The sequence below is a fragment of the Epinephelus moara genome, chromosome 14, assembly GCF_006386435.1.
Source record: "Epinephelus moara isolate mb chromosome 14, YSFRI_EMoa_1.0, whole genome shotgun sequence".
In the NCBI taxonomy this organism is placed as follows: domain Eukaryota; kingdom Metazoa; phylum Chordata; class Actinopteri; order Perciformes; family Serranidae; genus Epinephelus; species Epinephelus moara.
In genome coordinates, this window is record NC_065519.1 from 26023818 (window position 1) to 26049321 (window position 25504).

General features: G+C 40.0%; 1 protein-coding gene across 2 annotated transcripts; it reads right to left on the reverse strand.

The window, feature by feature from the left end:
- Window positions 1-485: 485 nt before the first annotated feature.
- pax1a (paired box 1a) lies at window positions 486-13139 on the reverse strand. Of its 2 annotated transcripts, XR_007570971.1 has the most exons (6): window positions 12887-13139; window positions 11574-12203; window positions 10394-10527; window positions 9633-9846; window positions 8962-9138; window positions 486-600 (listed from the first exon to the last, which is right to left on the reverse strand). XR_007570971.1 is itself a non-coding variant. In XM_050061143.1 (5 exons), exons 1-5 carry the CDS (start codon window positions 12888-12890, stop codon window positions 9029-9031), a joined length of 1092 nt encoding a protein of 363 aa, XP_049917100.1. In that variant the 5' UTR covers window positions 12891-13139; the 3' UTR covers window positions 8511-9028. The 2 variants fall into 2 exon arrangements, 1 of the variants encoding a protein (XP_049917100.1); XM_050061143.1 differs by lacking the exon at window positions 486-600 and having other exon boundaries at window positions 8511-9138.
- Between the last annotated feature and the right edge of the window lie 12365 nt (window positions 13140-25504).

Below are 25504 nucleotides of genomic sequence, written 5' to 3' on the forward strand. Positions count from 1 at the left end.
CATGTCATGTTGTCTTTCGGTTAGTTCCATATTGGTGTGACGTCATTTGGTCTGGCTTGTGGAGCTGTGCTGCCTTCCCAGTGGAGTGGCTATATCAGACCCTTCATTCAGTTTTAAACCCATGTTTTCGCCATGCCAAATTAACAGCAACCCTTTGGGTCAATGCTGCGTGCGAGTGTTGAGATGGGAGAGGCCTGTCTGAGTGAAAAGCACCAATAACAGCAACATGCATGGTTCTCCACAACTGGCTCCACTCCGCGTTCTTCAAAGGGCCCTCTTCCTCCCTCTTGCCCTCTCACTGCGAGCTGGTTTGTAGCTGCAGTCGCCTGCACCACAGACCGGGTTTCCTGGGCCTCGCTACTCACGGACAAACCAAACAGAAATATTGGCTGTTTAAACCTGATGACACTGTCAATATAGGAAAGGTCAGACAGTTATGTATATGTTTTATTTCATCCCGGATGTTGCTAAAGTGAATAGGTCATGTAAGTTTGTGTTGATTTAGATGTGCGCCAGTCTTGGTTATCGTCCAACAAGTTCCTTAAAATCTGACAACTGATAGGGGCTGGCAGCTCCGACTGGCGCTGTTGTCACAAATGCCTAGGGAGTGGCAGCAGAAGGGCACAGTCAAAAGGTTGATTAATGACAGTCGGTGTTGTTTACCTTTAACCTTTTGTTGCATTATCTCTTCAACTCACTACATGGTGACAGCACTCACTTTTGCTCCTGTTGTACCCATGCAGTATTCAACAACAGGTTCTGCATGCTTTAGACCTGAACTACAGACCAGTGTGCTCTACTTCCTGTTACCTTATCAGAATACTGAGGTGACGCCTGAGCACAATCACAAACTTGGTTATTATTGGCTTTTTGGGCTCTGGTCCCATGCACAATAAACTGTCTGAATTAGCATAATGTTGCCTCAGTCAAACTTTGCACTTAATCCATTGTAATAACTTAGTAATCTTTATTTATTTAATAAGTCTCACTGAGATGAAGACAAAGGTACAATGTATACAAAATCCCAACAAAGTGAGTCTTCAATCATAAATAAGATTTTAAAACATATGATAGAAAAATGGAATGGGGTTTTACGACAGAAAACACACTGCATGGTTACAAACTTTTATATTTCTTATCTTATCTGCACTATGGTCCCTCAACTGATTTAATATAATTTTAACTGGTATACTGGTGTTTTTATTTGACTTCTGTATTTATCTGTTTTATATGCACTCACTTGCACTTTGAGATAGGCCAGTGCTATACCTGTAGTTCCCTTGTTTGTAACCTTACAAACAAGGCAAATGGTTGCACTACTCTTGCAACAGTAGTCTGCAACTGTAACACACTCAGCGCACTATGTTGGCAACTTGTGTATGTTGATGTTGACTGTATGTATGTATGTGAATATTGCAGCTGTTTGCACTATATGTTGACTGTATGTATGTATGTGAATATTGCAGCTGTTTGCACTATACTGCCCAAGACGAATTTCCTTTGCGGGACAATAAAGTTTATCTTATCTTATCTTATTTTATATACATATTTTAACCCATAATCAATAACAAATTACTCTTAATAATCTTGGAATAATCCTGTCCTGGCAGAATAAAATGGTGTCCTGTGGTAAAAAGGCTTCTGTTGAGCTTACAGTATAATCACAGTGAGATGTGTGACAGGTTTTTATGGTGCTAGGTTTTTTTTTTCCTTGCATGATAATCAATTTATTTCTTACTTTTCCTATTCACTTTGAATGCATAATCTGGATCTCTGATGTAGCCACAAGTCCTTCTTATGTAGTGCGAAGCTGATCAATTGTTATTTCTTTTTTGAGCCTCATAAATGTGTAACTGACGGCTAATAAATACAGGGTTTGTGTTCCCCGGCATACGCAGTTGAATGCATTTTATTCAGACACGCAATGATGACCTCCTGATCTCTGAGGTGAAAGGCTGAGCTCTGACCGTGACCCTGATTCTCACCTGGAAGGTGCACAAATGTCATATCATCACAATGGCATTATAAAACATAGGAACTACCTTATAGTCGAGTAAAAATAGAAAAGAGGAATCTTTCAGTGCCACTGAAATTTGCATACACTCACAGTGTACCGCTGACCTACAACATGAACCCCTACTGTTGTCCAAAATTTATTAAAAACACATCAGTGAGCTGCACTGTTGCACTGAGTACAAATGAAATGTTGATTACTATTAAAGCACACTGTAGTTTCTTTTGAGTCAATGTCACATTCTGTAAATAGGCCTACCATAAACACATGATAGGACCAAGTGTGTATCACTCCACAGCTAGAAATAGTCCCCAACAAATGCACTATTTGCTCCTGTTTGAGTAGTGTTTGCTAAAAATGATGATGCCCAGCTCTTTAAGGATATTACCTGGCCTTTAAAAAAATGACTTGAAAAATTTTATGACATGTGTTTAAAGATTGTTGTCTTCCGTGTAGGAACAAATGCTTGCGCTGAGAGCCATAGATAGGTTAGCTAAGTCGAAGTATTACAAGATGGATGAACAGATTGTTGATTTGATCTTATCATGCTATTGCTGACAAAAACAAGCAATAGGTATAATCACTACATGGATAAAAATGTGAATTTAAAAGATTGCTATGCTTCGACAGGTCACCACGCACTGTTACAATCCATTAATGTTCCCATTAGTTGTTGATAGGAAACTTACTAGTGTAACACCGTACCATTTATAACACTTCACTTCAGTCAGGACATGTATGGAAAGGTGACGTTAAGGTAAGTACGTAATTCTGCGCTGGAACTCTAATTGTGGAAATTAATTATATTTTGCTAAAAAGTACAAAAGAACTTTTTTAGTGAAAACTGTTCAAGCTACAGGTGCAAATCAAAAGTTAAGTTACCCGTACTTAATTAACCACACATTCACCCAGCCACCAGCAATGCTGCTCACAGGCATATTTAACTAACTTTAATGTCTTTATTATGTTGTAATTGTCAGATAGTCCATCCAATGGAGTAAAGTGTCAATTATTTATATTACACTGCAAATGCAATTTATGTAGACGGTATCAGCTTTCATCCATTGCATGTTTGTACAGCATACTATTGCTGTACTTTTGTGAGAAATAATAGGACACAAATTTTCATATTCTGATTTTTTTCAGGGCGGGGGTGGGGGGGCTCCCAGTAGATTTGGTCCTGCCAATGTTGTCTCCATAGCTACGGCCCTGACACCAGCCATAAAATTATACAAAAGAATGCATTTTCTTAATCTAAGTTTATTTCAGTGCAACTAAAACACAAAACGTCTATTCACTCATTTCAGAAACCCAACTGAGTTTCTTGCAGGATTTTCCCTTCCAAACCAACAGACAGTATGGTGGTTTACCACTCACATTTTTGGGAGAAGAGTCATCATCTTATTATCACCTAATAAGAATTTGAGCCAAAAATTAACTTGAAGGCAACCCTTAAATCCAACTCCCCATAGCTTTTTCTGCCGGTAGCCTTTGGCATGTGTGTGGCAACATTTAGCACAGTATAAGTTTCAGCACACTTTAAATAAGTCACAGATGGGCAGCAGGGCAGAACATTAATTCTATAGTCTCCACAAATTAGAGAGGATCGTCCTGCACAGAGGACTGTCTCTGTCTGTGCCCAGAGCTTCACGAAAATAGACTTCCACTACAAAACTGCTGACAAATTTCCATAATGTTCTGTTTTTTTGACTTTCCAGTAAAGAGCTGCACACTCCTCTAGATGTTGATATTTACATACCCATTACTGACAATACACACAAATTACAAGCATTCTCGGTTTTACAAAAATATGCCTGCTCTCATGGCCGTGTTTTCAAAGAGTGCATTTTAATTGTGTTTGCAAACATAATTTCATGCTCTTTTAGTCATCTGTATATAATAATCAAAGCTGGGCTCTGCAATTCAATGTGATCCTGTGGTTATTCTCTTTATTGCTGTATCGCTGTATCCTCTCTGAGGACCAAAAAACAGCGGCGGCATCTCCTGAGAGCAAATGTGAAATGATACGTTTTCATTTAGAAAGCCAAATGTCATCATCATGTCTCTGTCCCTTTTGCTTTTAGAGCGTCTGGTTGATGTGGTGAGCTGGCAGAGCAAGTAAGAACATGGGAGGGAGACATTTATCATCCTCTAGACTACAGAGCTGTAACTCTGCCTGCTTGGAAATCCTGTGGACAGTCAACGGAAAAAAAAAAAGAAAGTCAATGGTGATTGCATTACAAGTATGACATCGGTGCGGACTCACTGCTTTGGTGTTTTAGTTTTGTATTGTAAAAATGTGAATGCATCACTTACAGATAAGTCAGATAATATTGATGTCAAATGTCTATGAGCCTCCACACTTGTTTTATTTTCTCCTGTTCATCAAATGTGCATCAAAATCTGTCACACAATGTAAACACCAGGCTGACAGCTACGGCCAGAATTTTGATTCATGACTCCATTTCTCAAAAAAATTATATCCTGCCTGTCAAAAGGCCGTGACTAGCACATGTTTCAGCATCGTACATGTTTGCATGCACCATGTTTCCATGGCAAAACAATTCATTTGAAATTTCAGACGTGAGAACTGTTGACACCAGCCTTTCTATTCACATTTTGACAGTTTGCCAACTTGCCACTCTCTTTTTAAAAGGTTTCTCGTGTATCTTTCTCACTGTTTTTCCAAGACCTGTCTGGCCTGCCATGTCGCCTGTCCTGAGATGCTCTCTTGTTGACTCTGAGTCATGCAAAATCAAGAGACGTGAGTGACTCCTGGCCAGCCTGGGGTACTTTCCCCCCTCGACACAAAAAAGTACAGATAATCTAAAATGTCTTCAATCATACCCAACAAAGTGTCCAACACATAAACTGACCTTTGGTCTCTAAAGAACACTCAATCCTTCCAGTACACATGGCAGACACTGATGAATTGTTGCAGTTGAAGATAGGAGTGCCTGTTTTTGCTTTTTAAGGAATCTCTGTCACCATTTCGCTGCTGCTTGGATTATTAATACTGCCTAATATCATATCCATTAGGATCAAGGAGGCCAAGTCTCCTATCCGACTCTCCAAGTATCTGTTTAAGCTTGTGGCATTTGAGAATCCTTTCAAGTTGAAGTTGCAGAGGTTAACACTCTCAAGAGGCTGGAGATCAGAGCACTGTACAAGTGTTTGAGTCTGGGCATCTGCACACTGCTGTGTCACTGAGTTTGGCAAGTTACAGTAAAAGAAAAGTCTCCTTTACCCACAAACAAGGCAGTCATATTTCATAGACAAGGTGAAATTAAAAGGAAGAAATTGTATTTTTTAAAAGAAATATATGGTTACTGGTCGAATACTTTTGCATAAGGATTCTTTTAAGACAAATAAGAAATTATCTTTCCAGTCTATTCGGTCCATCCCGAACAAAAAACATACATCTATTACACTGGAGACCAGAACATATAAACAAAATGTTGGCAAATAATCAATAACAGTAGTTTTACCGTGTGACATTACTACATCATTAGAAAAAGGTAATGAAAGGATACCTCAATGGGAAATATGAGAACAGTGTTCAAAATACACAATATGTGAATCCTAATAGTAATTCTAGGACGAAAAAAGGTGGCCTCACTAGCATATTGTCACACTGCACCCATCTCAAAGTACACACATTAAAATTTAGAGAAATATTGTGCTCTGTATCAATAGGACACAACCATCTAAAACCGGCCCACCTGCTGCCCCTCCAACACAGAGGGCCTGCAGAACACGCAGTGGGGGGTATCACTTGCTGCCCTGATTGATGACCATAGGTCCCGCAGGAAGTAACCCCGCCACCATGAAGGAGTGTTTTCTGAACCCCAAGTGGTATCCGGGAAAACAGAAAGACTCCAGTCAGGGAGCGTGTGTACTCATAGGCCATCTTAATGTTTGGATATACTGAGTCACTTGGGATTTTGCTGCGAAAAGGGGAAAAGGAATCAGCGACTGCAAAATAGAGCTCAGAGGGCACTCGAATTCCAGGGTGTACTCTAAAAGTTGTTATTAAAACTGAGCAGTGTGACACTTAAGGGCTTTGTCTTTTGTTTGTGGGATCATTGCACCCTGTGAATAAATCACTTCGTCCTCTCTAGGATCCTTTTTCAGAACTGTCAACAATTTTCACTATCAACCAAAACCCCAAAGTTACTACTGACCTATAAACAAAGTTAACTATTGCCTATATTCAACCTCGTTCTCACATGTGAATATGGCAGTTAACATCCATTACCATTTATGTTTACATTTAATGACCACAAAATTAGGAACTTTTTAAATCTCAGCAACACCAAAATGCACATTGTTATCTCTAGTTTAGAAATAACCCGTATATTGAAATAATACTGTCATGCCTGTTTAAAATGAACAATATTTCTTGTTGGCGGTGGTTCTGCCTGAATTTCCAAACTCCACAGCCGCAATCAAGAAGACAGAGTCCAAATATATATCTGTAAATCCACAGTTAGTAAGGACTCACTGACATAATGTAAGTGACAGTGAGTCAGTGAGTCCAGTGGTTTTCAGTGACAGCAGTCTGAAACTGCATGCTCATTTTGTTAGGGATAAAGTTGCTATTACCCCAATCAACTTAAAGCACATAACTGAATTATATTTCATCTTTATGATAAATACTCTTTAAATGGACCCTCCCTCCAGTCTCAGGGCTTTAGTGTTGTGGTGAAAACTATAGCTCCACAGTCAACCGGCACCTTTTGTTTTAAAAACCTCGAAGCAGATTTGGCTGATCAGCTTCATCAGTGTTTACAGTAAACAGATACAATTGATAATCTGCTCAATGGAAACCACGTCAAAGTATTCCTTGCTCTACCTAAAAGTGAACAGCCCATACATTTAACATACCCTTATGAGCACCTGCTGACACCAAAAAGGGAAAAGAACTATAACCAATTGGTGTAGTGTATCATTTTGTCTTTCAAAGACATAACAAATAGCATCCTTAAATATATGTTTTACTTTCCGATTGTATCCACACTGATGATGCTGTTAAAACAATGTTTACTCTACCAAACTAGTTCCTCGCCAAACCAACCGTGATGCACATATTCTCCCTGGCTCACCATCCTGCATCAAGTCACAGTAGAGATGTGGAGCAGCAGTTCAATCACGAAAGTAAATTTAAGTTGTGGGCATTGAAAACTGTCCAGGCAAACACATGAACTACTTTAAATGATTATTAAAAATGTAAAAAAAAAAAAAAAAAAAAAAAAATACATACTCATTTTATTCACTTTTTCCTATTGCTCCAAGGTAAATTTGGTTCACAGTGAGAATGGAAATAAAATATTTTAAATTAATTTAAAATTCAAATTCATGACAAACTAGACTTATGTAATGGATTTTTTTGGCCGCTGATATTTAATTATAATAAAATAAGAAAATTGTTTTGTTTTTTTAAAATACTTAACCTTAACAAATAAATCTATGTAATTATACCAAACTTATGTAAATGATATTTTAGTCAAGGGATTAATTTGTTAATTAAAGCCACATAACACTTAATACATAGACAGTGTGGCCGTTTTCTAGTTCAATTTTTTTTTAAATAATGAAAAAAATACTTTAAAAAATAATGCTATAATACCTTATATGAAACCATCTCTGCATCGCACAAAACTGTTAGTTACGTGCAATATTTGTATCGTTACAAAACAAAATAAATAAGAATAATAATAATAAGAAGAATAAAATAAAAAAACAACAATAGTTTAAGCATAGAAATACTAAACATAATCAAACATAAAGATGAGGTCAGGTCTATTAGGCAGAGCAGTGAGGAGTTGTTTCGTTAACAGGCCACAGGAATGAACAGTTTGGCAGAGCCTATAGGCCTGTATGGGAAAATTCTCGTAATTTGTATACGGGATTAAAAAAAACATATCCCTAAGGCTGCATGTGGGTGGATATGGACTGTCAGCTGCTCTCTTGTACACACCGTTCATTAACGTGCATGATCACATTTCCATCATGGCAGGTATCATTTACAAGTGAGATAGCATCAGCGGAGGCGCCCAGTCTGTGTAGGTGGAGGGAGGTTACACCTGAGTCAAGAAAGCACCTTTCCCAGCGAGCATAGACCCAATGACCCAGTGTGTTTCACTTTCCTGGAAGTTATGCAAAAACTTCGATCATTCGCTTATTATATTATTAATTATAATGTATTTTTATGGCGTGTAAAGCCTCAGAGAAGGTTACATGTCGCTGCCATTATCGAACCTCCATTCAGAAAAGATATTAAATAGGTAGGTGGTTTAAACCTTTGAGATATGCACAATAGTCAGTAGGGTAAATTGTTTGGGAAACATCAATTTCCTGCATTCCTCTGTCTTTAAATGCAGCACCAAACCTCCATGACTTGGGCCTTAATAAATAGGATGGGCCAAACAACAGTCTACACTAATGTCCTCTCACACATCTGTGCTGAAACATAGACTGCGACAAAATATGGCATTTAAGAAAGCCTTTATTTTTTGAATATTTACAATGAAATTATAAAAATATATAATTAAAGCTTTGGCAAATATTTTACATTTAGACAATTTATCTCTTTGTTCACATCGTTGAGTCACTGTAGAATCGAGATCATGGCCACAAATTAATATAATATAGTATGGCGGATTACAGAATAGCCCTTGTTTTTATTTAACTTCTTATTATAATAAAACATCTATTTTTTTTATCCTGCAGTCTCCAGATGAGAATATACAGTCTAGCAACATGAAGTATGTCAATGGAGAGAAAACAAAATGAGAGGGGAAACACCGATACATCCATGCAAGCTTACATTCATGTGGCCATGGAGGCCGATAAAGCTATATTCATAATGCATGTGAATAGGCCTGTGTTTGACTGTAAGCTGCAAACACTCGGGGGGGAAACAAGCCGTTAGTGTTCAGACTTACTGTTGGGAGTTGTTGAAATGAGTTCAGATAAAATGGGGTCTGGTAATTAAGGTGGTATAAGTCCCGGTTAGGATGATGAGGTAGGGAGACTGAGTCCATGCACACTGTTCAAGTCTTCGTGTTGCTGCTGCTGCTGCTGCTGCTGCTTGCTCAGGGGAGTGGGCGGTTTTCTGTCTCCTGCACAACACAAATAATAAATAGTAAACCTGTGCATGCAACTGAATTATTATTTAGTTATTTAAGTTAGATCAGGTCTGCTTTAACAAAATATTCACAAATACATATTTATCAGCAAGCAGTCTCTTTTTAAAAGTGACGCTTTTATTAATTTATAGTGGGTAAAAATGTCCTCGGACCACCTGGCGGGCCAAGTCTGGAAGGTCAATATTTAATAATTGACTTATAATTAGGCTTCATTTGGGATTTGGTAAATGTTTACACTCGTTGCGGTCTTTGCTTGCGAAAGTGAGTGCGTGAGAAAGGTTCAGGGGAGGGAGAGAGGCTGCACGGTGCTATAAGATTAAATTTAATAGAGTAAAGAGACTGGGAAGTAATAATAATAAGTTTAAAAGTAATTGTGATATTAATGTCGCACTGTAAAAATTCACTTCTAATATGGAGCAACTGCATCTTAGATATTTTTTGCAGGACTGGACACATCTCCCTAATACCTTCTCGGGCCTGATGCTTGAAGGTCATGGGCGAGTGGATCTCCCCTGCGTGCATGGACATCCCCCCGCCGGGGTGGGACAGGGCCGGGGTCTGCGGCTGCCAGTGGTGGTGACCCGGGGCCACATAGCCGCCTGCCGGCCCGCTGTACACCCCGTACTGGTTGGTGGGAGAATAAGCGCACGCCGAGACATAGCTGGACAGTGTCGAGGAGGGCTGCGGGCAAACAGATAAGACACGGACAAAATAAGCACAACAAACCCCAAACTGCTTACTGCATATAATTGTACGTGACAGTGACATGTGTCCTCCAGCTGTGCTTCTCCATGACTGTGTCTGAGCGGTTTAGACGGAAAAAGGAAGTAAATCGAGGAATACAGTAGATTCACTATAATTTAATTCGCCATAAATTAGAGTAATTAGAGTATGTGTACACAGATAGGCTCCCCTTGAAACAAAACATTTAATCCCCAGCAGTAATAAAACTCATTAGAGTCTCAGGGGTAAAATGTTATCAAGCAGAGGTCTGTGGCCTTATGTGACTCTGTCTGGGGGTCCCAGATATGGAAAGTTTTCACAACGCTGCCACAGGCCTTTTCAGCCAGAGCATTCAGTTCTCAAAAGGCCTCTGCCCATTTTGGCACGAAACAGTTGAACTGTTTCTTGCAAAGGAGAGAAAATGGCGCGATAACAGCAACGCAGGGTGAACACACTGGCTGCACAGACGTCCCAGGCTGCACAAATGTACAGACATTTTATTTACCTGAGGGTATTTTATGTCGGCGTCAATGGCTGATTTGTCGATGCCGTTGACCGCGTGGGCCGCGGGGAAAGCTGCTCTGTTGATGTTACTCCATTCCTCCATTTTTGGTGGATAGCCCTCCGTCCCAGCAATGGCTGATTCAGAAACAGTAACGTCATGTCAGCGACGAACAAAAGCTAAAAATGCTTAAACAATGCTCTCCCAACCAGCTTCATAATTAATTATATAATTAATTACAGACATATTTAAAATGCTTTACTCATGAGCCTGTCTGGGCTATAAAACATGTTTCATTTTCAAAACAGCAGGCCTATCTAAAATAGTTTGGCAGTAAGGCCTTATCAAACAATTTTATAATTAAATATCAAAATTATTATCATTATCAGTACAGTGCGTAAATGTTTGCAACAGGCGTTTATTATAAAAATAGGCCTGCGTTTTAATTTAATTTTACAGTGAAATACAAAACAAAGCACACAAAAAAACGATAAAGTTAAAAAGGAAATAACACATTATAACACAGTACATATTATTATAAATATTTCCCCTTATTTAATAATTTATTATGAGAATTATTTAGGCTTATTCTACCCAATAAAGCCTTACATTTTATCATATGTTTGCGTAAATGACGCATCATTCTCGTAGGAGTAGGCATACAGCGTTGAGCTATTTCACTCAAGGGAAAAAAGGAATTAAAAAATATATAATTTAACACACATTTTGTCTAAATTATGTTGGATCTTATGGCAAAAAAAAAAAAAACAACAGCACTAGGCCAGGCGACTTCACACTGGATAAAAACACTGAGGACCAGAGAGGCAAAGAAGAAATGGCTGTAATGACTACTTGAGGGATTAGGGGGGATATAGCAGGTGAGCAAGGTGTTTGCAAACGCATCATCCCATGAAAAGACCTATTGAGAGTGTCTTACTGCTTTCTGACTGAATGGTGAAACGGAGGCCTGTACAGCTCCTAATGGACACATTGTCCTGCCTGCTGCCAGAACAGGTTGTACGGAGTGATATGGCAATTTATCATGCTGAATAACGCAACACTAAGCAGCTGCACGGCTTTATTAAACTCTGATGTGAGAGCAGTGACAGATAAAGGTCTATGGCATACATACGCAGAGGCCTAATATTTCTCACAGAGCCGAGAATGGCTGTGTTTTCCTCACCTGAAGGATCCATGAAGGCTCGTATACCGAGGATGTTGCTGACGGTGTGTGCAGAAGGCCAGGCCCTGGATATGCTCATATGTCCAGCCGTCACCGGTACTCCAGGAGGGCTGCCCATTTTAGTGCCAGTGGGCGACATGGTGTTGGGGTAGGGATAAGGGTATATGTGGTTGTAGGAGATCCCGGCCTGCGCGGAGGATTGCTTACTGCTCTCATATTGGTTGGGCTGGGAGAGATTTCCAATCTTGTTGCGTAAAATCCTGCTGATCGAGCTAACCGACGGGACATTGTACTTGTCACAAACTCCATCAGCCAAAAGCCTGTCCCGGATCTCCCAGGCAAAGATCCCGGGGTCGCCTTGTTTGTATTCCCTGATATTTTTCACCACGTTAGGCGTCGTGACCCGCGGTTTGCTTCCACCGATGGCACCGGGTAAGATGGAGCCCGTCTCGTTGTACCTCGCCAAAATCTTGCTCACGCAGCCATGGGAGACTCGGAGTTGCCGGCTTATATCGCAGGGTCTGATCCCGAGCTGAGCCAGCTCCACTATTCTTAACCGTATGGCATTGGGCAGGGGTCGTCCATTGACGAACACGCCGCCTAACTGGTTCACCTCTCCATAGTTTTGCTCTGCAGGGGAATAGAGACACACAAGTCACACATTTACACCACATGAGGTGAGTACTCATGCAAGTCTCACATATATTTAGTGAATACAATATTACGCACTCATTCTGCCACAAAATATAATTTCAGAAAACAATTATATGTGTGTATTATTACGAGGCAAAATGTCAAAAGGCTGAGTCTGCATCAGTGTGACACAGGCCAGCTCCTGTAATTTACGCCATAAACTGAGGTTACAAAGCTGTATAACATGTGTCAGCCTACACGCTTTGGTAACCACTGGTTGGTCACCGCTATTTTGCAACTTTAAAAAAGTGTGTAAACTATTTGGCTGACTCTCCCCTCCGCCATCCCTGCGTGCACAACATAAAAACAACATTAAAAATGGCGAGCTGGAGGAATTGACACTCGAGAGCTCTTCAAAGACACACTTCTCATGGGATAATTGGTGGTGTGGTTCCATTTAAGATTTAAAGCTTTAAAGAATGCCTGCAGAACGGAGCTGGAAAAATCCACCATGATATAAACTTGACAAGCTGTTGTTAAAAGACAGTCTTCATTTGCACATTATCTGAACTGAAGGGGAAAAAAACACAAATGCTTATTTCTGTCTTAGCGTGCTGCGTCTAGATACGCTTCCATAAGCTCCTTGCCAGTGAAGCATGCAGATGGTTACGCGGTCTTACCCATTTGCCTATATGTTTCGAGATGCCGGGAAATATAGGTGCCCCTTCAAATGGCTGAACGCGTCCGAGCGAAGGCAGAGAAGGAAGGGGAACGGGAGGAATGAGCCCCAGAAGAGGAAAAATAGACCTCTTTAAAAAATCTCCTCCGACTGCAGCGCGCCCCCTTCTTTTTTTGGGAACAAGTGACTGCAAGGTACAATGGCACCAAAGTGATCTTCATGCGATAAAAGCAAATTGGAGTTATCCCGGGGAGTCCGGCGTTTGCTGGAATTAATTTGACGCGTCCTCCACGTCAATCTTCGCTGTTATACGCCGAGCCTCTGCCTCGGTTTCATTGGTCGTTGAGCTGGGAAAGCTGTCAGCCAATGCAAACCCCATCCGGTTAGAGCTGTGCAGCCTCCCTGAATATTTTGCATAGGGGAAGTGGCAGAATGGGAAACTTCTCATCCACCGTGAGTCTCTGGTAAGGACTTATACATCATATGCGATATGACAGTGGAGGGTAAACCTTCCTGAACATGTTGGCAATATTTTATATTGGGAATATATATATTTTAGTGTGCGTCAAATGGAGCAGTGTCGATCTGATATGAAAAATAACACCTAAATTTATTCACCTGTGAATGAGACAGGCATGTAAGCATCATGCCACTCCTATCAATATTTGTATATTTTCCATCTGTAGCTATTTTAATCGAATCGTTTTTTTTAGTCAGAAATACTAGGCTATAAAACGCATTCATCTTCATATTGGATCATATTTGGCTCACTGTAACCGAGCAGTGTTGGACCAGACTGAAGGTATCGAGTCATTTTGACCATCAGAGTAAAAAGCACACTATGGCAGCCTGACTCTTTTTTATAAGCCAGTGTTGGAGCATCAAACATGGGAAGGAGCTCATGTAATCGATACGTCTGTAGATCGCAGCGCTCCCAGACTATGGGATATCGACTGGATGCCAGAGACATGCATTATCACAGCATGTTTTCGGAGTTTCCTGTGCAAGTTTAGAAGGTATCGTTTATAAGCTCGCAAAACGTTACTTGTAAAACTTAACAGTCGACCCAATGGTAACAAGGTGCAGTGTCCTTATTCCTCCAACACCACCACCTCCACCCTCTCTCCTCTCCACCTCTCTCCTCTCTGTCTCTTACATGGCCACTTCACCATCCAGATCTAGGAGGAGGACACATGGAAAGCATCAGGTTGGGTCACACGAGCAGAGTGTGAGAGAACATCGCCCTGCAAGTTATGGACATTTTAAAAAAAAAAAAATCGTTTAAATCAAGTGAATATTGATATCTCAAATCTGCATGCTGCATTTCCATGCATGCTGCAGAGTGGTGGCACAATGTTGCTGCTGAATATAAATGATTGCTTTAATAAGTGGTATTTAAAATTTTAGCCTCACTGTCTGTGTCACTGCTGTCTCTCACTCACTCACTCACTCACTCACTCACTCCCTATCGCTGTGTCTCTGTCTCCTCTCCAATGCTTGGCTGGCAGGACTCCCCTCATCTGGACAACGCAGGAATTGCATAGTTTGGTCAGCACACAGTCTTACTTTGTGACATGTGCACTATTCTCGGGGTAGGTAAACTCTTTTCTGAATGTTTCAATAAAAAAACAAATGGCAATTTCCCCCTTGGTATTAAATATAATTATGAATATGAAAAAAATTACACCATATAGCCTACATTTATATTTTGTGGGCAGTTTCCCTTAAGGAGTCCGATTTAACTCACAAATTATATCACTAATTTTCCTGTAATATGCCTCCTCAGCTTTTGAATACAAAGGTTTTCTTTACATTATTTTTTTCCATATTAATGTTTACATTGTATCAGTAAGTGATAATCGTTTTCTAATAAAATGCAATTGCATAAACGAATGATAAGTCTGTTTTTAGACTTAAAATAGACGCTGGAACATGGAAATATATTACGCGTAAAAGTGGATGCAGTCTGTATATGGCACAGGTGAAATTAAGTGTACATTACGCAGTTGTTTTTTAGTTGTTTTCTTCTTCAGTCTGGGCATTGTGACAGATTTAAAAGGTCACAGCAGATATGTAGAGTCATTGAGTTGTGACCGGTTGATTTTAAAGATTTTTATTTTTGGAGTTTGAAAGATATTAAAGCCCAAAAATGTGCGCGGCAGCAGATTGGATTTTCTACAGTGTAAATTCGGGCTATGTAGGTTAGATAAACAGGAGAGATCCGTACAAAACAGAACCGTGACGAGGTCGGTGCTCTGGTTTTATTGCTGGCTTTTTACAGTATTTTGCTTTAGATTTTCCCCAAAACGTGTTTGAATTTATGCATATGGACGCTGAGAGATACATGACTGTGATAAAGAATTAAGCAAACATAGAATAAATATTAATAAGCAATGCACGTGTTTAGAAAACACTGCACCCGTTAGTGCAGTTATATAGCCTATTTTCAGGTGTACGGCTGTGCAACCGTCTGTTTGGGTTTGTCATGTGTGACAAAACAAAAACAAAGTTGAACGGCTCCTCTCACTTTTCCTGCACTCACCGTGTATTCACACAATATATGCCCACATAAATACTGCAGCATAGACACGAACACCAAATGTACAGTCATTAATATCACATTTGAGATGGAGCCTAATGGTGGATGACGCACAGTAATTATATATCTACACCTCCTGCACTATATTATTCTATTTTATTTACGAGGTGCAAAAGCATTCACTGAGGTTTGCAAATGAATCTTAGACTTAAAACTTCCCAAAAAGGCCAGTATGGAAATTATGGAGGGACATTTTAAGGCTGGGAGTGCAAATGAAATGATTAATTTTCCGGTTATATCCTCGAGTGGATTAATGTTCATAATTGTGGTTGTTTTGTCAAATGATGGCCACCAACTAAAGACCGCATTTCAACACGTTTCAATGACTTTACAGTTGCTGGTTAAATCCCTGCTTTTAAGAACAGGCTCTTATTTATTATCGATTACGTTTCTGTATTTCTATAAAAAATAATAAAGCTGTGTTCCCCAAAAGTCATGCTTAGGAACTATATGTAATTTCCACTGGGCCAATCCTAATGTTTTCACAAGTCGCTATTAAGTGTATAAAAATGAATTTATATCAAATAATGCTGTCAGCTGCTGTTTATATTTTCTGGACTCCAGTAAATGCGTCTCTCGTGTAGGCCCGTGTTTGGGTCCAACAGGCCAGATCTTCCTATATGTTCCCAAATATAGCTATAGATTATTTTCCTTTCAAATGGTTCAATGCGATTTGTATTGTTTATTCAGTTCAGTGAGATTATTAATAGTCCCCAAACAGACTCCGGTCTTCAAAGTGTGAAATTTCCCCCCAAATCGCTTTCAGATCAGACACAAGTGAACTCATCCGATCGACACCTGACGCCCACGAGGTGAGACGACCCCCGTCGGTAAATATTGGTGTTGGTTTTAAGTGCCATCAAAGGATTCACTTCCTCAAGTCTGCTTTGTCTTTAAAGCTTTAGGGCGAATTTAAAGTTGTGTTTGTCATTATCTGNGTGTGTGTGTGCGGACCTAATTCAACCAAGGCCTACCCCTGGCTATTGGCACTGGAGAAATTTGCAAAATATAGTAGCTGTGATGCATCAGTACTAACACCGTGGAGCATTTTGGACATAAGCTTCTTGAGGTAAACACTATAACAACGTTCAGATAAATGTGTCTTCCCGTGTCAACAAAAGCAGGATCTTTTTATATATATTTTTGCCATGGTTTCAATTTTCTCTCCACAACTGGATGAACCGTGGTGTTTTATTGAAGAGCCTTTCTTGTGCCTACGTTTTTGATTTAGTGTTTGTGAGTTTAGTGATCTCAGTGCTCAGTATGGAAATTATTAGACAGGGTCCAGATTGTGTGCATTTAGCACACCAGGACCAACACAAGGCTGTGAGTTTAAAGCAGAGTGACTCAGAGAAATACCTCCTGCTCCTTACATTCCCATAAGGATCCAAACAGTGTGGGCAAACTATGCATTTAATACCGAGGCTGCTCGTGCCTATCTGTGCCTGGTGCATGATCTGGTGCGAGGCATTTGCAGCAGCTATTCTGGCCCCCACCTTGTAATATTTGTGAAACCTTAAGTTTCACAGTTAGTCTAAACGGTAACAATCCCTTGTTGCTCATTATAAGGAAGGAGGGGGAATCAATGTTTATCCTGTTGAAAATCAACCAAGCCCAACCTGTAAAGAAACACACAGATTCCTCGGTCAAGTAGCCCCCTCCTATACAGAAAAAAAAAAGGTTTGTCCGCTCCTATCTGATCCAGAGGTGGTGATGTGTAGTTTCTTTGTGCTCCTGCTGGTGAGGTTCTGCTAAAAAGGAGGCTTGGAAGGCAGCGAGCTCAGTTCTTTTATAGCCACAAGACCCACTCTGAGCTGCAGAACACGCCTAATGAGGGCGTGCAGCGGTGCCATGTGAGACATGCCAGCTTTTACCAGGCTGGGTAATTGCTTGTGACCTTCACTAAACACGTCTCATGTGTCTTCATGTTCTCAGTGTACTTCTAATTGTTACATTGAGGGAGATGCCTGAGAATTATGCATACTGTTTTTGAAAAGGCAGACATATCCCCTATTAAATCTTTAGGGAGGGGTGTTTGTCAGTGTAGCTGTTTGCTTTTTGTATGTGAAGAAAATTAGTAATGCAACCCCTGCTTTACTTTTGCTTCTACTTGCACCTACCACATTTCAAAGATAACATAATAGTAAGGCTAACAAAACTTCTCAGTGACTATTACTCTGTTATTTACTGTACCCGTTAGACCACCTCACAAAAACTGTTCCATCAGAAATGGGTGGTTTCAGTTTGTTTTAATTTCATTCTGCTGGCTGTCCTTGGAAATCCATGACAACTTTGTTGTGTGTTGGGGGACAAATCTGGTTTTCATATAAAGTGGAAGTATATTAGGAAAACACAAAAGGACTTTTTTCTTTCTGTTGCTGCGATTCAAGAAACTGTCTCCACAAATTTTGAGTGTGTGTGAGCGTTTATGAACTGATCTCACATCTGGAAATATGAATTACGGTAGTGTTCACACATACTTTGTGTTGGTTTGCCTTTCGTTGGACTACACTTGCATTAAAATGTCATGTTAAATGATAATTATCTCTTTTTAATATGTGTCCACAGAGGATCAGCAGTCAGTCATGCATCAGCATTGACATCCTGACATCCCTTTCTTTATTAGGGATTATAAACACATCTTAAAAATGACACAGAATAAACATCCCTCATTAGATTAGGGGTGTTGGTGACCAACATTTTATGACCATTATAAATACCTCTGATCCTACATTGTAACACTACATCATCTAAGACATTAATCTAATTCCTCATGATGACATTTCTGAGGGCAGTGCCACCTCTTCTTTGTGTAAGAAAGTGTGAAGTCAGGTCATATAATGAGCCTTCCACTCCTGCGTCACAGCAGCTGTTTTGTCTGGAAAATTGTACTTTAATGCACAGTAGCAATCTGTGCGAATGAACCCAGAAGCTGAGCTTATCACGATTCACTTCATTAAGATAAACGTGTGACCCCTATAAAGAGGCATACATTCAGGGAGATGACAATCAGCTCTGGAAATGGAAAAGATAACTAACTCACAAGTATTTGTGATAAGTACACACACATGTTTAGCATCTGCTATCAGACTGGAGTCAGCATCATAAAAATTCAAGGTGCGACCTCTTTATCAGACATGGCTTTAATTCATCATCACAATCTAGATGATCGAGTGACCAAAGAGTGATGCACACCGAACTGAAAAATGATGGTATATTACCTCCTATAGATAATTCTTAAAATGAAAAATGTAATATGAATGTGGTCGTTTAGTCAGTCAGATTTATAGATTCGAGCTTGAATCGTTTCAGTTTCTCCAAGTCAAGATAAATTTTGCCAGTGATAATATTGGGGCTTATGTTTTTCTGTACTTTTTGTTTATTTGTTTCTTTGTTTCATTAACTGTGCTGAGATAAACAGAAAATTTTATGGTGCATTTTTTCCCATGATTTTAGTCCCATCAGTAAGAGGCATGACCTAGACCATGGTCTTCCTCAGCACTGCAGGATAACCCAAATAGGGCGATAAAGAGCTCCCTCTATGGCCATGAGCAGAACAGTCTTGTATGCTGAATGAGTGAAATTCAGTTTACAGTTTAATATCATCATTTTAAAGTAAGCCAGTGACGCACTCAGTGTATCCCTGAGGTCAAGAAGATTGTAAATATTGTTCTATTGGTTGAAACATCTTTTTTTTAGCAGTGGTGCTGCCAAGAGGTGCCTCAGGGGGGCCCAACCCCCCGAGACACAGGCCACATCCATGTCCACATACGATGTGCAAGGTACCCTGGGTGCGTTGGTTGCTGACATTCTGACACACCATGTCAAGTTCTGCCTGTTACATGCATTGTCCTCTTTCAAAATAAACTTCCATTTTCACAGGAAATTTGATTTTACATACAGGCTTTTTCAAAATAAAGGCACTATGTCAGTACAACACCGTGATCAACGTTGTTTTTCCTTCAACAACAAACACATGTGGTTAGGTTTAGGAAAAAAGAACAGGGTTTGGCTTTAGAATCTTAGGGGACAAGAACACCGCTCTCTTGGGTGAAAGTCGATGTTTGTTGAACCCATCCACCCCTCCCGCCCACCCCACTTGGACTTTCGCTGCCTTAACTTTCGTCCTTGTCCCATCGTATTTTTCCCGTGGCCACTGGGAGCCATTAAACTAGAATGGCAACCGGCCGCATATCATGCCGATGTTAAAGGATGACTTTTTCACTGGTTTCTGTCAGTGCCCAAGTGCCGGATTTTGATGACTTCGGAGTGGGACTGGGCTCTGAAAAAAATCAAAAATAATTAGAGCCCTCTGTGAGGTGTTTTTAACAAGAAGCTTGTTTCCCGTAAATGTTTTCTTCCTAACAATCGATGTATTCCTTCAAATAAAGGGCCTGTCCCAATACCCACACTTCCCCTAGAAATACCCACTTGCACTTGGTTGTGCGAGTTCATGTTTAGGCTAGTGGTGTCCCAAAACAGAACTGAGGCAATGGAAGTGGTTTCCAACACATAAAATCCGTCCTAGATTTCAAGGGAGCCCCAACCCACACTTTCAACGAAGTGGAAGATGAAATTTCCCAGAACACCTTGCGAAGTCAGCAACTTCGTCAAGTTTTGGAAAACAATTTGTTACTGTACGATCAGAATGTAGGCTATACAAACAACAGATGGTTGGACTTGCATAAATCAGCAACTCGGTTGAATGCAGCGTCAAAATATTTAAACAAATCGACTTACTCGAACAAAATCGATCAGAACTAGAAGACATCGTAGGTGCCTCCTGTTTTCAGCATTTCTTCTCCGTTGATTCATCAGACGGAGAAGAATAAACATAGCACACGCCACAACACAAGCACTAGAGCCGGCATTTTCATTGCGTCGCTACTATGCGTGACGTATGCCTGCACGTCAGCCACACTGATTTGCATGAAGTGGTGTCCCATTTCTTAGGGAAAGATCCCTTCCCTAATATTTCTCACTTCTCTCATCAAGGGTTATCTCGCAAACGAGGCCACTCGATACCAAGTGGAAGATTTAAGGGGTAGAATTGGGACAGGCCCTAAAGCTGTATATTTGTCTTCGTAAGGTAAAGGACAACCAGCCTATCTGAAGGACAATGGATTGCCTAACACGTACTTATTACACGGCTCTATTAAATGCTGTATTCTGATTGGTCAGTCGCAGTATTCAGAGGTCTGATATTACTGTGTAATGACCGTTGCTATGTAGCCCAGCGTTGCTAGGGACGCTGCCCTGACAACAGTTACTTTTTTATCGGGCTAACGTAGCTGTTACCGCTTCAAAATAATAATTTACAAGATACAAAGATGGAGTATTTTCATGATATAACTTTTAACATATTTGGTGAGCATGAAAATCTTGAGTCGTGGTTACCGGCTGAAGATGAGAAGAATGCTGGAGAAGAGGGATGCTCAGAGGCGCACGGAAAAGAGAGGAGACACAAGATTGTGGATGACAGGGAGGTTGATCGCATCGAAGAAGAAAGACATGAACTAAACACCAAACAGTTTTTTTTCTCTCCTCCCGATTTAATTTATAAATCAATAAAAATCGTATAATTAATCAATATTCTGTATCAAATTATTTATTTAACTGATAATTAGCCGTGTAATAAGCCGTGTAACTCCCTTCAGGGGAATAGAACCCCTCCGTTGCGCGTCGGGGTTCTATTCCCCTGTCGGGAGTTATTTTCCCAGTATTCACCGGTTCATTATACATTATCCCTTACATACGATATTAAAACAGGATTGTTCTGGAACTTAACATGTTAACTGTAACAGTATTAGCTTATGAACATTAGATAATTAGTAATATTGACTATAAAATAAGAAACCAAAGTATGTCAGTATGTAATTCTTTAACTCTCATAATGACATAGATTTCAACTAACCTTAATGAGCTACTACAACTGCATGATAGAATTCCAGAAATTTAATTATGGCTTTTGGTTTTGGTGTGCCACCCCAGGATTTTCAGTGGCCCTTCTGGCCACCCCTATGAATAATTTCTGGGGGCGGCACTGCATTGTAGAGGGATGACAACAGCAACACCTGCAGGAGGGACTGACTCACATAAACTTTAATAAATATTTCTTCTAATACTTCTTTTTAATAAGGTTTACTTTCTGACTGAGCCGCATAACTACTCATTTGTTTTGTTACGACATCATTAACACTCATGCTCATAATCTATCCAGTCTGTTGAGCCAGAAAGCTGGGCATTATTACACGCACCTTTTTATACTACCACGCTTTTGATGCATGGTTGTTGTTTGGAGCTTCGCTGGGCTGGATCTGTTGTCAATTAAGAGGAGGAACCTTAATTACTTTTGGAGCACTTCCGACTCCATCCACGGCTGCTGCTGATTCATGCCTGCCCTACTTGGAAATCAGCCCAGGGAGTCGAAAACACTGGGTCACATGTGGAGAGTGACATTAACCTTTTATTGTCAGTTCACAGTTCCAATGTAGTGCTTATGATTAACTTTTGACTTTTAGCTTTAGTTCTTTTCATTTCTCTCATTGTGCCGTTTCTCTCTTACTTGGCCTTAAATTAGTTTCTACTTAAGATAAAGCGCTGAGACACCTGTAATAACAATAAGCAGCGATTCCTCAAATGACCTTTGAGCCGTAAATCCAGTCGTGTGTCATGAATTGCAGTTGTGGTGTAATACTCTGGTGCTGCGCTTGAGAATGCCAGATCCATAATGGAAAAGTCTGCAAAGGGACATTCAAGGCCTTCTATCGGAGGCAGTGTGATATCGTTTTCCGCCAAACCAGAAATCAAGGCCTTGGACGGGCCTTTCTTATGTCAGGGATAGGGGTGCTGTATGTTTTCTGACAGTTGCTCCTTTCAAGATTAATGGGCTTATGAAAACCGTGTGTCTTCTTCCAAAAGCCAAGCTCGATATCAGTCAATGTTACCAGCATAATCGTGCCGTCCTGACAAAGAAATCCCAAAGATGGATTGAATATTGATGTCACAACACAGGAGAATCACAATCAGTGTGTGTGTGTGTGTGTGTGTGTGTGTGTGTGCGTGTGCGTGTGAACAGGACGAGGGGGCTGGTAGCCATCCTGGATTTGATTTCTTACTTCTGGGACGAAACACATGCCAACTAGCTAATGCGCTGCTTTTACACAAAGACTTTTATATTTACAATGCAACAAATTATGCTGCGTTTAACAAAGCTAAAATCTAAATTCATGGATTTACTAATACGGCAGAAAACCACATGATCTACAAGCCACGTTAGCTCTTCTTCTGGAATATGTAGAGGAGCAGGGATCTATCCTTGTACTCTATCAGTGCACTGACCTCACTGAACCACAGCCAGATGCTCATAAATACATTCCCTTATTTCTACCCTTGTGTGGATGCCAGTTGGGCCGGGAAGTGGGTTTGTTTTGGGTGTTCTCAGTATATTCCAGCCAGAGCCGCGCTTTCACTTTTCTCATAAGAGAGCTGTGCTGACTTCCTGAAATGCATATGTATTCCTGCTTGTGGTCGTCTGTCATGGTGGTGATCTGTTGAAAGCTGCATAACTCGAGTCCAGTGTCTGTATAATGGAGACTTGTTTGTCCCCGACACCCGTGGATTAATCAACTGGACGTTTCTCGTCCGTGAATTGTAGTGCCGCACTGTGCGAGTCCAGATTCGAGAGTGTAAATGTGAAAACTAACTCCAGACCCTGGTTAAGTGAGCAGTTACGCCTGCGTCGCCCGGTGTCAGAAACTCAACCCACATGATTATTTTTCGGTCACACGTGGACACATTGCCTTTCAGCTTTCAAAATATGCATGTGTGTTTCACAGTTTGCAGATATTTCAGGAATCCCCCATGTCACTCATCAGCTTTCCATATTTAGAAAGAATAAGCATAGAAGCTAATTATGTAGCATTAACAAATTAACCCTGTTGAGTACAATTCAGGCTCACAGTGCAAGGTGGAGATCACTTCAACCTACAGCAAAGGAATGGGGGACCTTAGCTCACTCATACTGGTGGTGAAATGTCTGACATGTTTGCGCTGAGTAGGGACAGACAGGCCTGCAACCAAGCCTGGACTTGCTGGCCAAGAAAAAGCCCCTCATAGCTCCCCCATTTTCCTTAGCATGCCCCTTCCTGAATGAATGCACCGCCTAACCTTGCATACTCCCTTGCTGGGTTTACAATAATGAGCAAGTGTATGAAAATACATACTGTGTGTAAATCGTTTGTTCCTGTCTGTTGTTTATTGTTATTTTTTTATATAATGACTGTAAAAATAGAAGCTATTTGGTACGTGTGAACAGAATGGAAACCAGCTGGGAGAAAATGCATTGTGTGTACAATTGGTAGACAAAAACAGTGGGACTGAAAGAGCAGGCAAGGTAAACTGGGGTCAAATTAAAAGCACATGACAATATAGTACTGTAATTGTGTTAGAACTGAGAGACTGGGCTTGCAGAAACATGAAATATAAAGAGTTGAACTGGTTCAACATATGATGTCTTGCCTTTTTTATGTGTTTTGTTGTTAATCTGGTTTTCCTGAATGCACTTCAGAGTATTCAGACTGTATAAAAAAATCCTACTTAAATACTAGCAGCAAAATATATTTCAAAAATCACAGTAAAAGTATTTGTGTCGTCCCACTGTGACTGATATATTAATACAGATGGCATTATTAGAGTGTTAATACTGATGCATTAGAGTAGTAGAATAGCTATTATTGAGATGGAGCTATAAAACTGCTTTATACAGTTGGTATAGTCCAGTGGTTCCAATCCCAGTGGTTGTACCCCCTTCAAAGGGTCAAAGGATACATCTAAAGGGTCATTAGATGATTAATGGGGTGTGAAAGATGAAAAACAAAGTTCTGATACACAAATCTGTATTCATTTTTGCTTTGCTTCATGACATACTGGATACTTTTCTTTGTTTGGATGTTGAACAGTTTATTGAATTAAACCATGTGAGAATCTGAGAGTAGAAATTACCACTTGGTGGAACTGCAAACAGCTCAAGGACATCTGAAATGTAAGGTCACAAGCCAAATATGTTGGAAAGTGTTTTGTATTTTATAAGCTTATGATGTGTTTTTTTTAAATGTAGAATGTAATTTTGAAAAATAGCTGTTAAATCAATGTAGCTGAGTAGAAAGTCAAGTGTAGCACTTGAATAAATGTACTTAGTTACTGTCCACCACTAGCCACCTAAAAATAAAATCTGTTCTCTAAACACAAACGTGTCTGTTCAAAAGTACAAAGTTATCTATGTGATCCTTTATTTCCTTTAGTGCTGTGTTTTGGTTGTTTGTGTAAATGTATTGTTGTTTTCAGGTTTGTCTTTGGTGTTCTGTAATGCCACCAAAGAAGACTTCATAGCAAAAAAAAGTGCAAACTTCTGCCAACTTGTAAGTGCCGACTCTGAGCTTGTGTTGCAACTGGGGCTGCAAATGACAATCATATTCATTATCAGTTCATCTAATAATTATTTTTATATATATCCATTAATTATTTACTACATGAAATGTCAGAAAATCAAAAAATGTCCATTAAATTTCCCAGAAGTCAAGGTTATGTCTTCAGATTACTTCAGATAACACCAAAATATTCAATTTACAGTGAAGAGAGAAGAGAAGAGCAGCAAATCCTCACATTTGATAAACACGTTTGACTTCTTTGCTTGATATTTGATTTCATGAATTACACAATATTTGAAACTGTTGTCTACAAATGTTCAGTCAATCAACAACTGTGATTGATTAATCAACTAATTGCTTCAGCGCTAATACAAACAGCGAGCACTGGATCAGTAGTGGAGAGACACACAATCAGTTTGTGCATATCCTGTAGACACCTGCGTTAGTTGTGTCTGGAATTTAGAGTTTGACTATTTAAAATATCATGTATTTCTTAATTCATTTGCAACATAATTATCAAAATAATATCATACCAGAGAACAGACAACTGAGGGTATAAACAGTTTGTGGCTGCATTCCTAATAATTTGTGG